At 41.5% G+C, this 15,191-nt stretch overlaps 1 protein-coding gene across 1 annotated transcript; it reads right to left on the bottom strand.

Annotated features, from left to right (window-relative positions):
• Positions 1-7,889: 7,889 nt before the first annotated feature.
• Positions 7,890-8,522, bottom strand: LOC4340123 (uncharacterized). Its single transcript, XM_015786012.3, has one exon. It carries the CDS (start codon positions 8,511-8,513, stop codon positions 8,091-8,093), a length of 423 nt encoding a protein of 140 aa, XP_015641498.1. The 5' UTR covers positions 8,514-8,522; the 3' UTR covers positions 7,890-8,090.
• Between the last annotated feature and the right edge of the window lie 6,669 nt (positions 8,523-15,191).

Consider the following 15,191-nt stretch of genomic DNA (forward strand, 5'->3'; position numbering starts at 1 on the left):
TATCGTCCATCAAAGCGAGTTCTCTGGAGACTGTAATCTGACGTCGTGTCTATTTCCTCGTTCCTGTGTTTTCTTTTCGATTTCCTCGAGCTCATTTCAGTCTCTCCACCGCACTACAAAACAATAAGGGGTTGACATGAAACGTCTCACTTAGGACATGTACCACAATTTTTAATCAAATGCTCGTAGCTTTACTAACTAACAAGACAAATTTGATAACATGAGAGAGCGAGGGGAGAGGAAAGAAAAAACATCAATGTTAAATTTAAAATCATTTATTACCTTTCATAAAGGAATTTTGCTTTCTCGTAAGAAGGGTAATAAAAAAAATATTGTGATGGATTAATGGTTAAGAGTTGTGTTGTATACTCAGCCGTTGTGAGGGGATAGGCTCTGAAGAATGACATGTCTTGTACTCTTGTGTAAGAGTTTTCAACTCTGGTACTTATCCATAAGATAATTACAAGGAAAACACCCTGATGATCATCTAGCCAGGGAGACCATCCGTACTCAACAGGTCAAGCGTTGCCGTGACTCTTTGTGCTCACTGCTCAGTCAACACGTCCCAATGTATATATATCCAAATAGTTGCGTAGGCGTGCTCAACTGCTCAACGCGGCCGCTACTCATGTTTGGCATTATCTCCCCCTCCGTGCTTCATGTAAAAGCAATGCTTGCTAGGAGTAGTTTCTTGATGATTAATTATGTAAACAGTACAGCTAGTTAACCTTTGCCATGTTGAAATTAATTCGGTACTCCTGCTAATTAATTTGCTAATTTGATACGGCGCCTCTCCATCGATCGCGCCGGGCAAGCACACGGCGCGCGGGATGACCATTTAATTTGTTCGTGCCAGTGATTTATTTCTGTGCGCCCCAAAATTACTGCATGCAGCATCGCCGCGGCTTCAAAATTGCTGAAATGCATGAAGCTTGCGGTGACAATTAAATTAGCAGTGACGTGTGGCGTGTACTGTACTTGGTGAGAAATGTATGAGAAGAGGATTCCTACTGTACTAGTGATATTAGTAATGTTTATTGTCAAAAATAAAATAAATATAATTTTCTTTTGATTATGGCCGTGTTTAGTTGTTTTCGAAAAAAAATTAACGTATACACACGTACATTTAAAGTATTAAACGTAAACTAATAACAAAACAAATTACAGATTTCGCTTGTAAACTGCGAGACAAATCTATTAAGCCTAGTTAATCCGTTATTAGCAAATATTTACTGTAGCACCACATTGTCAAATCATGATATAATACCACATTGTCAAATCTTGGCGTAATTAGGCGCAAAATATTCATCTCGCAATTTACATACAAACTGTGCAATTGGTTTTTTTCATCTATATTTAATGCTCCATACATGTATTCAAACATTTGATATGACGAAAACGTTAGAAGTTTGAAGGGAACTAAGCACGGGAACCCTCCTCCCCCTCCCTCCCTCTACCTGGTTTCCTTTTTTGGCACCGTATTACTTTCCTATTTTAGTAAATTTATGCACCTAAAGTTTATACATCTCAAATTTACACATCTAAAGTTTAGAGACCAAAAGTTTATATATCCGATTCAAATTTAAATTTGAATTCAAATATTTTTAATATATAGTATTTTTATACATCTAAAGTTTATACACCTAAATTTAAAAACCTAAAGTTTATATATCCGATTCAAGTTTGAATTTGAATTATATCTGATTCAAATTTGAATTTAAATTCAAATATTTTTCATATATAGTATTTCTACACATCTAAAGTTTATACACCTAAAGTTTATATACCCGATTCAAATTTGAATTTGAATTATATCTGATTCAAATTTGAATTTGAATTCAAATAATTCAAATATTTTCTATATATAGTATTTCTATATATCTAAAGTTTATACACCTAAAGTTTATAGATTCAAAGTTTATAAGTCAAAAGTTTACATACCCGATTTAAATTTGAATTTGAATTCAAATTTTTTATACATAAATTTTTCTAACTTTTTGTTTTTTAATTTTTTTTTTGGTGTACTATAATAGGAGGAGAAGAAGGGGAGGAGAAAGGGGAGAAGTGGGAGGAGTGTCTATGGGGGCGGGACCGATCAGACCCCCAAGCTAAGCACAGCCTACGTTAGAAGTAAAGAATAACTGTAATCATATGGTTACGTAGCTTGGAGCGCGTGACCAAATCGTCGGTCGCTGATCCCGCGTTGACTCAGCGTGTTACCCGGAACCGCCATTGATTAATGGTCCGTGTTGTGCTGGCCCTCACTGAAGATCCTATCCACATGTTTAATATGCTGTTAGTGGGCCAAACGAACGGCGGACATACATGCTAATAGGGCCGTACGAACCGACGAGTAAATTACTAATGGGGCCGTAGTGCACCGGGAAACCGACATATATACTGTATTTTTTAAAGAGTAAACTTTAGAAAACTGTAACTATAGTAATAAAATTATAAGTTTATAGGAATATTAGCAACATATATATATTTCAGTTTGTTATAATGATAGTGTGAGAAATTATCATAAGACTAAATCTTTTACATGGTATACTGCTACAGAATATACAGATGACAACAGTAAGCTTGAGAACCAACAATCATTAATTACCTCGTTCCGTTCAAAAAGGATCATTACCTCGTCATGCGTATCGATATACATCCACTCGTTAATCATATCATACTGATGACAACCGTAAGCTTGAGAATCAAGTGTGTTTAATTCACGCTAAAATTGAAAATTTGATTGAAATTGGAACGATGTGATGAAAAAGTAGAAGTTTGTGTGTGTAGAAAAGTTTTGATATGATGGAAAAGTTGGGAGTTTGAAACTAAACTCGGCCATACATGCACCGACCTAACTTCAACCCGACGCGCAGGCAAGCGCGGCCTATAAATGCATGCTAACAAACCATGATCCCATTTCCAGTATTTGTCGCCGGCTATATAATATATCGGACGTCCAGACGACGTCACTCTTTACTCCGATCCGTTTCATGGCATCAGAAGCTGCTACGACCTGCATCGGGTTTATCCTCCTCACAGCAAGCTCGATCGCTGCGATCCACAGGTCACACGGAGAAATCACCGAGACGTCGTTCATCGTCGTGTCGTACCTCAGCCTTGTGCTGCTCTTCGTGTTCCTCCGCCGCTTCGAGGCGGCGCCGCGGAATTCGCCGGCGAGGGGCGGCGCCAAGGCCGGCGTATGGGTCGTCACGGCGCTGCTCGCCGCGGTGTTCTCGTGGAGGGTTTCCGCGCTCATGCCGTGGCCGGTGGATGCGATTATTTGGGTGATGGCCGCCTCAACTGTTCTTGGGGGATTCTACGCCTTGTTCCTTCATCATCCCGGCGTAGACTGAAAATGATCGATCGATCGATCGACATGCTGAAGCAATGGAACAGTTAATTCCTGTGTAAATATCGTTACGTACTGGCTGCTAGCTATTGGATATTGCAAATGTTTGGTTCTTTCTACACATGTATATATACATATCTAGCTTTACTTTATATATACATAAACCATTGTACATGTACAAATGTTACACAAAATGTATTAATTGTAGTAGTAGTACTTAATTTCGTCTTCGACTACTTCTTATAGCTTATCCACCTTGAGGTACTGACGCATTCACTGACGTTGCTTATACGTAGTACTACTACCAATGCTCCTGGGCCTCGAACCGACTCGAACAGTCGAACCCTCAGACCAGATCACGCGGTTTCGTCTCCCATACCGGTCTCCGCAATCATGTGGGCTGTTAGCAGATCAATGCTGGAAGGACTAAGTCCACATTTACTCCCCCAAATAATATAGGTATATATTATTTGTATCTCCTAATCGTGATATTAAAATCGATGCAATTTGGCTCCATTAACAGTTTTAAGAGTGGTTTTTGCTGATGTGGCACATTGATTTGGTCCACTTGTGCTGATGCGCTAGCCTAATCACAAATTAGAAGTAGGGCCCACATTTAAGTGAATATGAAAAAAAATAAAAAACTGTGAGGCCAAACTCCTGGGGTAGTATAAAAAGTTTAATATAAATGAATATGTGAAAAGAATATGTTGAGATTATAGTTTCTTTAATGATAAAATAAGTAAAAAAATAAATGATATTTTTTTAATAAGATGAATGATCAAAATCATGTTAAAAGTTAACGGCGTATAGTATAAGCTAAGAGTTGTATAACAAATCTAATTTAACTAACACGTATAAAATTGTGCGGGGAAATCAATGAGCTACTAAGAACGGGACCATAGACCTATGCCCATGTTCTGAATTATAAGGAATTAAAAAGACCGTAGAAAGTAAATAATAACATTTGAGATCGACCTACCTAGTCCACTGAGTAAGCACTGATTAATAAGTTATCTAGTTTACTCCCTCTATCTTTAAAAAAAACCCTCCGTCCTAAACCAAACCTTTATAATTCCATCTTTCTAGATTCATGCTCTCAATTTGTTTAGACAGAGGGCGTGATTTACAAGTCAATCCGTACAGACATTTTCTCTGTCAAAAAAAAACCAAATTTCTTGAGATAATAAGCATATTTAGTTTGTGTTTTTTGAAGTTGGTTTTTTTAAACGGAGGATGTAATTTATATGCAACGGCACATACATTTTAAGCAGGATGACAGTAACATAATAGTATTACTCTCTTCATTAAAAAAAATCTAGTATGGTATGTGACGTACTACGAATCTGGATAGTATTCTATTCAAATTCATAGTACTGAGACGTATCATATCATGTGTTATGTTTAATTTTTATGGGACGATTTTTTAATCTAGTATGGTATGTGACGTACTACGAATCTGGATAGTATTCTATTCAAATTCATAGTACTGAGACGTATCATATCATGTGTTATGTTTAATTTTTATGGGACGATTTTTTAATCTAGTATGGTATGTGACGTACTACGAATCTGGATAGTATTCTATTCAAATTCATAGTACTGAGACGTATCATATCATGTGTTATGTTTAATTTTTATGGGACGATTTTTTAATCTAGTATGGTATGTGACGTACTACGAATCTGGATAGTATTCTATTCAAATTCATAGTACTGAGACGTATCATATCATGTGTTATGTTTAATTTTTATGGGACGAAGTGAGTGTAGTATTTAAATTTGCAATATCATATCCCGTGCTAGATTTGTTTTTTATGGGACGATTACTCCTATTACTACTTGCTTAGAAGTACTCCCTTCGTCCCATTTTAACTGCAACCATGAGTTTCCGTGTCCAATTTTGATCGTCCGTCTTATTTAAATTTCTTTTATAATTAGTGTTTTTGTTGTTATGAGATGATAAAATATGAATAGTTCTTTATACATGACTTATATTTTTAATTTTTTTAAAAGAAATTATAAATAAGACGGACGATAGAATTTTAGTATGAAAACATAGCTACACTTAAAATAATGGGACGGAGGGCTGTCGCTGTCTCTTCAGTCTGTACCCAAGAAAACCACCTGACCGGTTGAGCATGTCCCACTCCGCATTACTCTACTTATTTCGCAACAGATGCAAATGGCGACGTATCCATGCATGCGACCGATAATTAGCGGCCCATATTTAAGCACACGTACAGGGAGGAAAACATGACACCGTTCGCAGGATTAATATGTGATAAATAATTGGATGATACCTGATTAACAACGTTTGTTCGGACGAGCTTAATCACGCTAATAGTTACTTATATATTTTACGAATGGCTATGGCCACGTTGAAATTGGCTGCTCCTTGTAATGGGCTAGTACATGCCACCTTTGCACATGAACGTTGTAGAGACTACTCGTGTTGTCCTTCCATGACAACGCTTGTTGTTGTTGTAGGTATTATAAGCAGATAATTATACCATCTTTAATAAGATACTGACATGTATTAGTATTATATTTTATAGTGTAAAATTTAGTAGTGTCATATAGATCTCTCAAATTTTAGTATCTAGTATAGTCTATAGATACTTTTTTATGGACTGTAAAATATATATCTTATTGTGTGAATCGTACGCCAAAAACGTAGAGTTCGTATTTCCACATAACACAATTCTATTTCTGTCAGAAAAAAATTAAAAAGGGCCTTAGTTTTGTTTGTGAAAATGTTGAAACAAAAAATTATTAAAAATTAGCTGTCACGACGTGCATTTCCACTGAAGATTCTGCAACTTAACATGGAGTACGTCTTTCACAGCTAGGAGCAAGAAGCCGCAGGATCATTTGATTGGACACAGCTAACTAAAAGCTCGATGTGAGCCAGCCCTTTGGAATAATCATCTACTTTGTGCATCCAGCTTTGTTCTGCACGACTCTGGGATCATCGATCGATACTATCGTTAGCTTCGCTGGAAACAGGCAGCTAGCTAGTGCTGATCATATCGCCGGCCGGATCATATGACTAATTCTACTTTGCCCAGTTGGAAACCTGACATGAAAGCCAGCCCATATGCAAGTCATTGGAAGCTGCAACACATGCAGCTGCTGCCGCAACGGCCACAGAAAGCAGCATACAGCTTTGTTCCTACCTTGAGGCCTTGTTCGGTTACACCCGGATTCAATCCGGACCAGAAATGAAGTGTAGCAAGAAATTTATGATAGATACAATAAGAAACCAGGATTTATTCTGGACTGATAATCAATTTACTTATGATAGGGACAATAAGAGACCGGGAATCAATCCACTAGTTAAGAGGTGTGGAACTAATCCGGATATTCTGTTGTACCTATCATGACTAAATTGGTTTCCGGCCCAGAATAAATCCCGGTCTCTTATTGTATCTATTATAAATTTTTTATTATACTTGTCATTCCCGGCTCGGATTGAATCTAGGCGTAAACGAAACAAGGCCTGATAGTTGATAGACATGATCGTTCAGTGCACAAAGAATGGAAAGAGGTGTGGTCACCTTTTGTCTTTCTGTTGCATTCCTTATATCACAGCATGGTGATTGGTGAATTGTGTTCTTGTGCAAGCAGCATTGATTGTTTGAAACATCTAGAGTAAGAAACAACATAAGATTTGTAGATGCATGATAGAAATGATGGTGTTTTGGGGCTGAACATTTTCTTGGAACGATGCGTATCTCTTCTTTATCGATGAAATGGATCAGAACTTCAGCCTTTTCTACCTTTTTTTTTTAAAAAAAAGAGTGATGTACGATAGAAATCCTTTGGATGCTCTTTCTTGTCTTAGATGGCTGCACACCGTTGAACCGACTATCACCGGGAAAAGGTTAAAAAAAAATTTTTCTAATCTCCCTAGCTAACTATCATGACATCTACTGACTTCTGCTGCTCAAAACCCTACCAAAGTTGTTGAACCACCACACCGTCGTATCCAAGGTCAGTAAAAAAGATGATATCGACACAATGGCAGCACATATATACCTGAATGTCAAAACCGTCCAAATCCTTGGGTTGAAAATGTAATGCTATAAGTGAGGAAATGCTCAAGAATCTCTGTTCGTTAGTGTCTTCAGGACATGAACTATGTTCACTGCCCCTGCCACTCTGCTGCTAGCTCATCAGACCCTCCACTTTCCCCTCTGAAATCTAGGTGAAAATGATATCGAGAGACTGAAATTTCTGGTTGCAATGAGCAATATATACAAGTAATACAAATAAATTAAGAGAAATAGCATGATGTTGTAATGCACATAGCACCAGTACCATTGATGTATAGACTCAATTTATTTACTTATGATCAGCAAGCATCAGAGAAACGATCGAGGCCGGCTCAACCTGAAACCATATAAACATTAGACGTATGTTCTTGTCCTGCACTTTTTCCCCCTGTAATGCAATCGAGGAGAAAATGTGAGATAGACCTTGAAATGTCCAGGTGAAATCAACACATACATATACAAGTAAGACCAAACAAATCATGTTGTAATGCATATAGCACCAGACTTCATTTATTTATGATATGCAACACTCTCACAGTGCATCCGGCGATCGAGTCGATATCAACCACCACATAATTAACCTGACCGATATACAACCTGAAGCCATAAAAGCAGTAGACCCAATGGAGCAGTAATCTTTTCCGATTTTGCGATTTGATCATCCGATCATGGATCGATCGATCACTTGTCCTCATGGATGAAGAAGCCGTAGAATCCACCGACCACGGTGGCCGCGGCCATGACCCACGCCACGGCGGCGACGGGGAGCGGCATCAGCGCCGCCACCTTCCATGTAAAGACGGCGGTGAGCGATGTGGCGAGGATCCAGACGGCGGCCCTGATCCGGCCCCTCGCCGCCGATCCGTGCGGCGCCTGATCGAACTGGCGGATGCACCAGAAGAGGAGCAGCAGGTTGAGATAGGCGAAGGTGACAAACGCGATCGCGCCGCGATCCCCTTCCGCGCGGTAGATGCAGAGCGCGAAGTTGATGGCGAGGGCGACGAAGCCGATCAGGGACGCCCACGGGACGCGGCGCACGCCGCCGTTGCCGCGATTGCTCGCCGGCGCCGGGGGATTCAGGAGGGGATCGCTAGTTTTCGTCATGGTTCCCTCGCCGTGAAGGGTTGGACTCACGCGGTGGTCAAAAGTCTAGTCTCTGCGTTCGCAGCACTCAAAACGGAGCGATCGATTAGATAAGCACCAGCTAAAATAAATTAAAAAATATATTAATATGATTTTTAAAACAAATTTTTATAAAATCATTTTTAAAAAAATACACAGTTTAATAGTTTGTAAAGTGCACGTGCGAAAAACATAGTAAAAAGTTAGAAAAGTAGTTGACAAACACTGCCTTATGCTCGTGGGTTACAATGGATCTTGTTAAATCGGTCTTTCTCTAGAGGTATTTTGTCATTTGTTTTTTTGCCATTTTTTTTTACGTATCAGTTCTTTTAATTGCAAGGATATGAGGGATTAAATATTTTTATATGGGATAAGTGTATGAACGGGTGAAACTTTGGCAGTAGGGATATCGGATAATAGTGTTAAAAACCTAGAATTGAAAAGTGTATATGGGATAAGTGTATGAAGGAAAACCGAACATAATATCGATAATTTTATTTGACTAGTATGAGTACTTAAGTTTATAGAAAAATTGTAAGGACAGAAAATTGATACATGCAACGAAAATTCGGCCATCTCCAAGAAATTTGTCCCATACAAATTCATCCCTTCTTTTCAAACCTTATTTGATTGTTCCACGTGAACATCTTTTATAGTCTCCATTGTTTTCGTACGAAGGCTTCTTTAGAATAAGGTTGGAACATAGACAAGCACATAAAGATACGAAAATATAGTAATATAATGGGAATCTGTGCTTAATAAAATAGATAATTGAAAAACGAAAGTGTTGTTTGAAAGGAATTGATCATTTAGAGCTAGCCTGATTTGACTTGGGCTTTTCAAAGGATTGAAAAAACAAAGTATAGTTCTTTGTTTTTTTTTCTTATACACATTTGTTAGCTTCTAAGGTGGAATAGCGACAATTCCTATTGAATTTCAAATTCTACGTTTTTCTCCACAAATCCTTCAATCCGATCAAATGATGCCTAAATAAATTATTTTCTAAAAAAAAGGATGCACCCTCTTTCAGGCTCACACGTATTTCTTTTAAAACAAAAATCATCTAGGCTACGTGGTAAATTGTTTTTAGTGAATTTCAGTTTAAGGCTTCTTTTGTAACTAAAGCTTCGTCTCGCTAATTTATTTAGCCCGTGCTTTTTAGGCCTTGTTTAGTTCTAAACTTTTTCTTCAAACTTCCAAGTTTTCCATCACATCAAAACTTTCCTATACACATAAACTTTCAACTTTTCCATCACATCGTTCCAATTTCAAACAAACTTATAATTTTAGCGTGAACTAAACACACCCTTACTTTGGGACATTTTTAGCCTTTTCTACACCCTTTTAGCCAATGGGTGTGTTTAGTTCCAAAGTTTTTTTTTCAAACTTCCAACTTTCCATCACATCAAACATTTTATACACACAACTTTTCAGTCACATTGTCTCCAATTTCAACCAAATTTTAAACTTTGGGCCAATCTAAACACAGCCAGTTTATGGAGGCGGAGAACATCAAAGTTGACTAAGAAACACTGGTGGAGAAACCCTTTGTAGTCCCGGTTTGTAACCCCCTTTAGTCCCGGTTTCCAAACCGGGAGTACCAATCCGGGACTAAAGATCGCTATCTTTAGTCCCGGTTGGTAATGCCTCAGCCACGTGGCCGGCTGAGCCATCTTTAGTCCCGGGACTAAAGATCGAGTTGACCTTTTTATATATATATAAACCATGCATATATATGATTCAATACATACATACATGCATACATACGTACATACATACATACATACATACATACATATATGTACATGTGTGTGTGTGTGTATATATATATATATATATATATATATATATATATATATATATATATATATATATATATATATATATATATATATATATATATATATATATATATATATATATATATATATATATATATATGTATATATATATATATACATATATATATATATATATATACATATATATATATACATATACATATATATATATATACATATATATATATACATATACATATATATATATACATATATATATATATACATATACATATATATATATATGGTTCAGTACATATGTACATGCATAATATATATGTATTTATACATATATATGTTATGCAAATGCATATGTGTGTGTGTATATATATATATATATATATGACCAAAATATATTTATATTATAGAAAATGTGTACACATGCATATAGAAACATATGTAGTCATGTATTAATTACAATCCATTATATGTCCTAGCTAGCTACGATTTCGACGTAGTAGTAGTACTTGCTGCTAGCTCAGAAGCTAAGGACCGGTGAATTGTGTTTCCGTCGTAGTAGAATTCACCCTTGGGATCAAGGATTTCTTCGTTGATGAATCCCATGAGTTGTTCTTGAACCGCCGCGATAAATTCCTTGTGTGTGGTCAGGTTATCCCTCATGCGAATAAACTATATGAATGTATGAAATTGATTAGTAATTAAACAAGAAATCGTTACGTAATGAAATTTTGAATTTATTTGTACGTACATCGAGCTCTCTTGTGGTGATGATTTGGTCTGCAAGGCAGTGGCTGTCACGCCCAGAAATTTAACCCAAATTTCCAGACTATTTTGCGTATTAAATCCCTGTCCAGGACCAGCCAGGGTACACAAAATGACAAGTAATATACAGTTCCAAACGTAAATAAAGCGTAAAATACTTACGGAAGAGGCACTTAGTCCTCACACAGAAACAGAACGACAGCAGCGGAAAAAGGCGATCCTAGCGGGGCTTCAGCTCCACTCCACAGGCAAAACTCAACTGGGATCTGAGCCTTGGTCCTCTAACTCCATCTTCAGCTCAGAAGCACTACACTTCTGAAAAGGGGGAATAATAGCAAGACTGAGTACAACCACCGTACTCAGCAAGCCACACCAACGATGCAGACGTGCAAGGGGATACAAGGAGGGGTTTGTGGCTATTTGCATAAAGGCAGTTGTAAAACATTTTATTGAGCAAAACAGTAAAACTGTTGAGTAATTAAAGTAATATTGAATCTCCACTGATCAACGCTACACCAAGTTGAATAGGCCCAACCAACCCACCTGAACTACAGTGTATTGGGTCGATTTATTAAGATGGGACTAATCACGGTGAATCTGGTCGACCGCCCATAACCGCGGGCACGGCTATTCGAATAGTTTTACTCTGATCAGAGGTGTACAACTGTACCCACAAGACACAGCCCCATGACACGTTACCGTGCGCCGACATGTCACCACGACATACCGGAAAGAGGCCGTGACAGGACCCTTCGCATAACCCCCTCTAACCAAGCACACCACACCTCAGGTTTCACCCCCATCCCCAGCGGGCAACGGGCAGTCCCCTCTCGTGCCTAGGTGAATCCGGAAGCGACAGAGGCCGTCCCAGGGCCCGCCCCGCTCCATCACGCCCACCCTTGCCTGGATGCGTCGGCTAGAGGAAAGCTACACTACAAGCCCAGCCGTTGCCCACGCTGGCTTGTGGTAAGTACGATAAGTTCTTCCAGGGCATCCCGCGAACCGGTCCTTAATTGACATGGGTGCGACTAGCAAAACCATGCACCCACAGCCCACCATTCAGTCGCATTTTAGTTGGATAATTACGACCATGAAGCATGGCTAGATGTCTCGAGCACGCAGCTCACTCTGATACTAAAAAGGTCTAATACTGTAATTATCCCATCAACTGAGCTAGTGGTAATTAAGCATGGCTAAGCATATAGTTCTAGCTAGGTCACATAAGTAACATGAGCTAGTCGATTCATTACCCAAGGTTGACAAAGAACAGATATCAAGTAAACATGGCACAAGCGAGCAGATAGGTAATACCCGGATCCCATGTAATTAGCAAAACATGCATATTTATTTGTAAACGGTAAAACATTTATAAATTGGGATCAACATGCTCAAGGGGAATGTGTGACTTGCCTTGCTTCTTCACTTGGATCTTCTGAACTCTTATCCCTGCGAACGCGATCTTCCGAAACGACGGGAACTACACGCTGGCACGCAAAACGAGGAAAAACTCTAATAAAAACCAAGGAAACAGTACATAAAAAGTAAACAAACATGTAGAGCTCAATTTTAGATGAATTTTGCAAGCTGAACGGCTCAATTCGGAGTTCGAATGAATTAGATATGAATTTTAGAAGTTTTGAGCCATTTAAATGAATTTCTAGAATTATTAACGAATTATGACGCAATTATTATTTATTTTTCCAAAGGAAAAGATGGTTGCTGACGTCATCAAAGGGGAGGGGCGGCGCCGGCAAGCGGGCCCCACCGGTCAGCGGCACAAGGGCGCCGGTCCACCGTGGACCGGGACCACCGAGGCGGTCCACCACCGGTCCACGAGAACCGATGGTCCGGATCGGCCCAAGCCGATCGGGCGGCCAGGGGCGGCGCGGCTGGGGCACAGCACGGCACAAAGCCGGCCTAGCTGAGCCATGGCGCGGCGGTAGCGCGGTCTCCGGAGACGGCGACCGACGGGCGGCGCGGGAGAGGCGGCACGCATGGGCGGCGGCGGCGCACGAGATCGACGCGGCGCGACAAGGAGGGTCCGGGTGGCCCAGGCGAGCGGGGCGGCGGCGCACGGCCAGGTGGTCACCGGCGGCGGCCACCGGCGCGGCAGCGCGCACGGGAGACAGAGGAGGGAGGCAAGGAGGGAGACGAGGAGCTCACCAAGGACGCGGCGACGAGGGGCGGGGAAAGGCGGGGAGCTCGGCGTCGGTGCTCCTCGGGACGAAGGCGGAACAGCGGCCCGGCGGCGTTCCGCGAGCGGGAACCGGCGGACGGCGGCTGGAAGGACCTGGGGAGGATGGGGGAGAGGTTAGGAGGGGGAGAGAGGGCTCCCAGCGGCATGAATCGCTGGTCGGAGGTGAGAACGGGCGGCGGATGCTCACCGGCGCGAGGGGAACCGTGTCCCGGCGGGATCCTGGCCGTGAAAAGCGGCGGCCGAGGTGCTCCTCGGCGCTGCGAAGCGAGCGGCGGCGGCGGCGGCGCTGCTTGGGGTGGTTAGGAGCGGCGCCAAGCGGCGGCTGGAGGTGGTAAAGACGGTGGAGAGAGGTGGTGCGCGTGGCGACGGTGTTTCAGAGGCGGGGAGGGGAAATGGAGCGGATGCCGGGGTGCGGTGGGACGCTGCGATGCTATAGGTGGCAGCGGCGCAGTGCGGGGGCGACGGAAGTGGCGACGGCGCGCGGCTGGAGGGTCGTCGGCGTGCGGCGGCACACGGGAGTGGCGTGGGGAGCTCGAGAGAGCGCGGGGGAGGGGGCAGTGAGTTGGGGAAACGGATGAGGGGAGGTCAGGGTGCATTTTTATAGGCCCCGGAGGGGGAGATCGTGGCCGTGGCGGGCGGCAACGGCCGGCGGATGGAGCTCCGGCGACGTGGGCGAGTGGGGCTCGAACGGCGCCGATTTTTGGGGGGGGGAAATGGGGGAGAAAGTGGAGGAAGGGGAGGACGTGGGGTGGACCACGTCTGCATGCGCGCGGGAGCGTGGAGGCACGCGGAGGAAGCGGCGTCGTGGGGTGGCTCAGGCGGCCATGGCGGCAGTTGGAGCTGGAGGAAAGGGATGACAGGTGGGGTCCACGGGTCCCACCTGTCGGAGAGAGAGGGAGGGAGAGGCCGGCTGGGGAGGCAGAACGGACTTGAGGGAGAGAGAGAGCCGAGCGGGCCGAGGGAGGAGGCCGGCCCGAGAGGGAGAGAAAGGGGGCGCGCGGGCCGCGGGAGAGAAAGGAGGGATTGGGCCGAAAGGGGCCCAAAGAGAGGAAGGAGGATTTTATTTGTTTTCTTTTTATTTTAATTGATGCAATGATCTTTGTGCTATTAAAACTATTTCTCGAGCTCCGAAAGTTCATGGAAAATTCCGGAGAGTACATTAGGGCACAAAGAATATTACAAAATATTCCCGGCCAATAATTTTTAAAGGAAATTTTTAATTCCCTCAATAATTCACTTGATTAAGTTGATTTAACTTTTGTTTAATTTCTATAAAATGTATTATTAATTGATTTTTATTCCCGAACGAAAATCAGGGTGTTACAGTGGCAATACTCGCATACGTAATAGCCGCACAAGTTAGTTCCCTGCTTTTGCTTTGCGCACTACAAATAAATGACAAACAACGAGAGATCTAATTAATATACACTTCTATGTATTTGAATCGGAGAAATATAAAAGTAGAGCATGTGTACTCACAGGAAATTTGAACTTCCGCCTAAGTCTTTCTCTCCATTTGCCGCGGACCAAATGACGGAACCGATACCAAGCCCTACATAGAGTTTAAAGCTATGATTCGTAGTAGCAATTAACATAACAAGATTTTCTTAATTAACAGAGGAACTTATGACGGTACCTGTCTATAAGTTCGAAAACCTTGTCAAACGTAGACTCTTTTTTATCCATTGAGTCATATACGTTGACGGTGCAGGCCGACAGGTCGAAGAGTAAAAGCACCCAGTGTCATCTGCAATGTGCGTGGGATGCATTACATATGAAACACTTAGCAAGTTCGTACGGGAATGAAATTTGGTATGTAGGAAGACTGTAAAATTAAACTAACTCTGTGTTGTACGGCAACAGTATGAACGTCTTGTAATGCTGCGCCTTCAGGAGATG

The sequence above is a fragment of the Oryza sativa genome, chromosome 6 (genome assembly GCF_034140825.1).
Source record: "Oryza sativa Japonica Group chromosome 6, ASM3414082v1".
Lineage (NCBI taxonomy): Eukaryota > Viridiplantae > Streptophyta > Magnoliopsida > Poales > Poaceae > Oryza > Oryza sativa.

Excerpts from the sequence above, each read along its gene's own strand:
- LOC4340123 (XM_015786012.3), bottom strand. The coding sequence starts at position 8,513 with ATGACGAAAACTAGCGATCCCCTCCTGAATCCCCCGGCGCCGGCGAGC.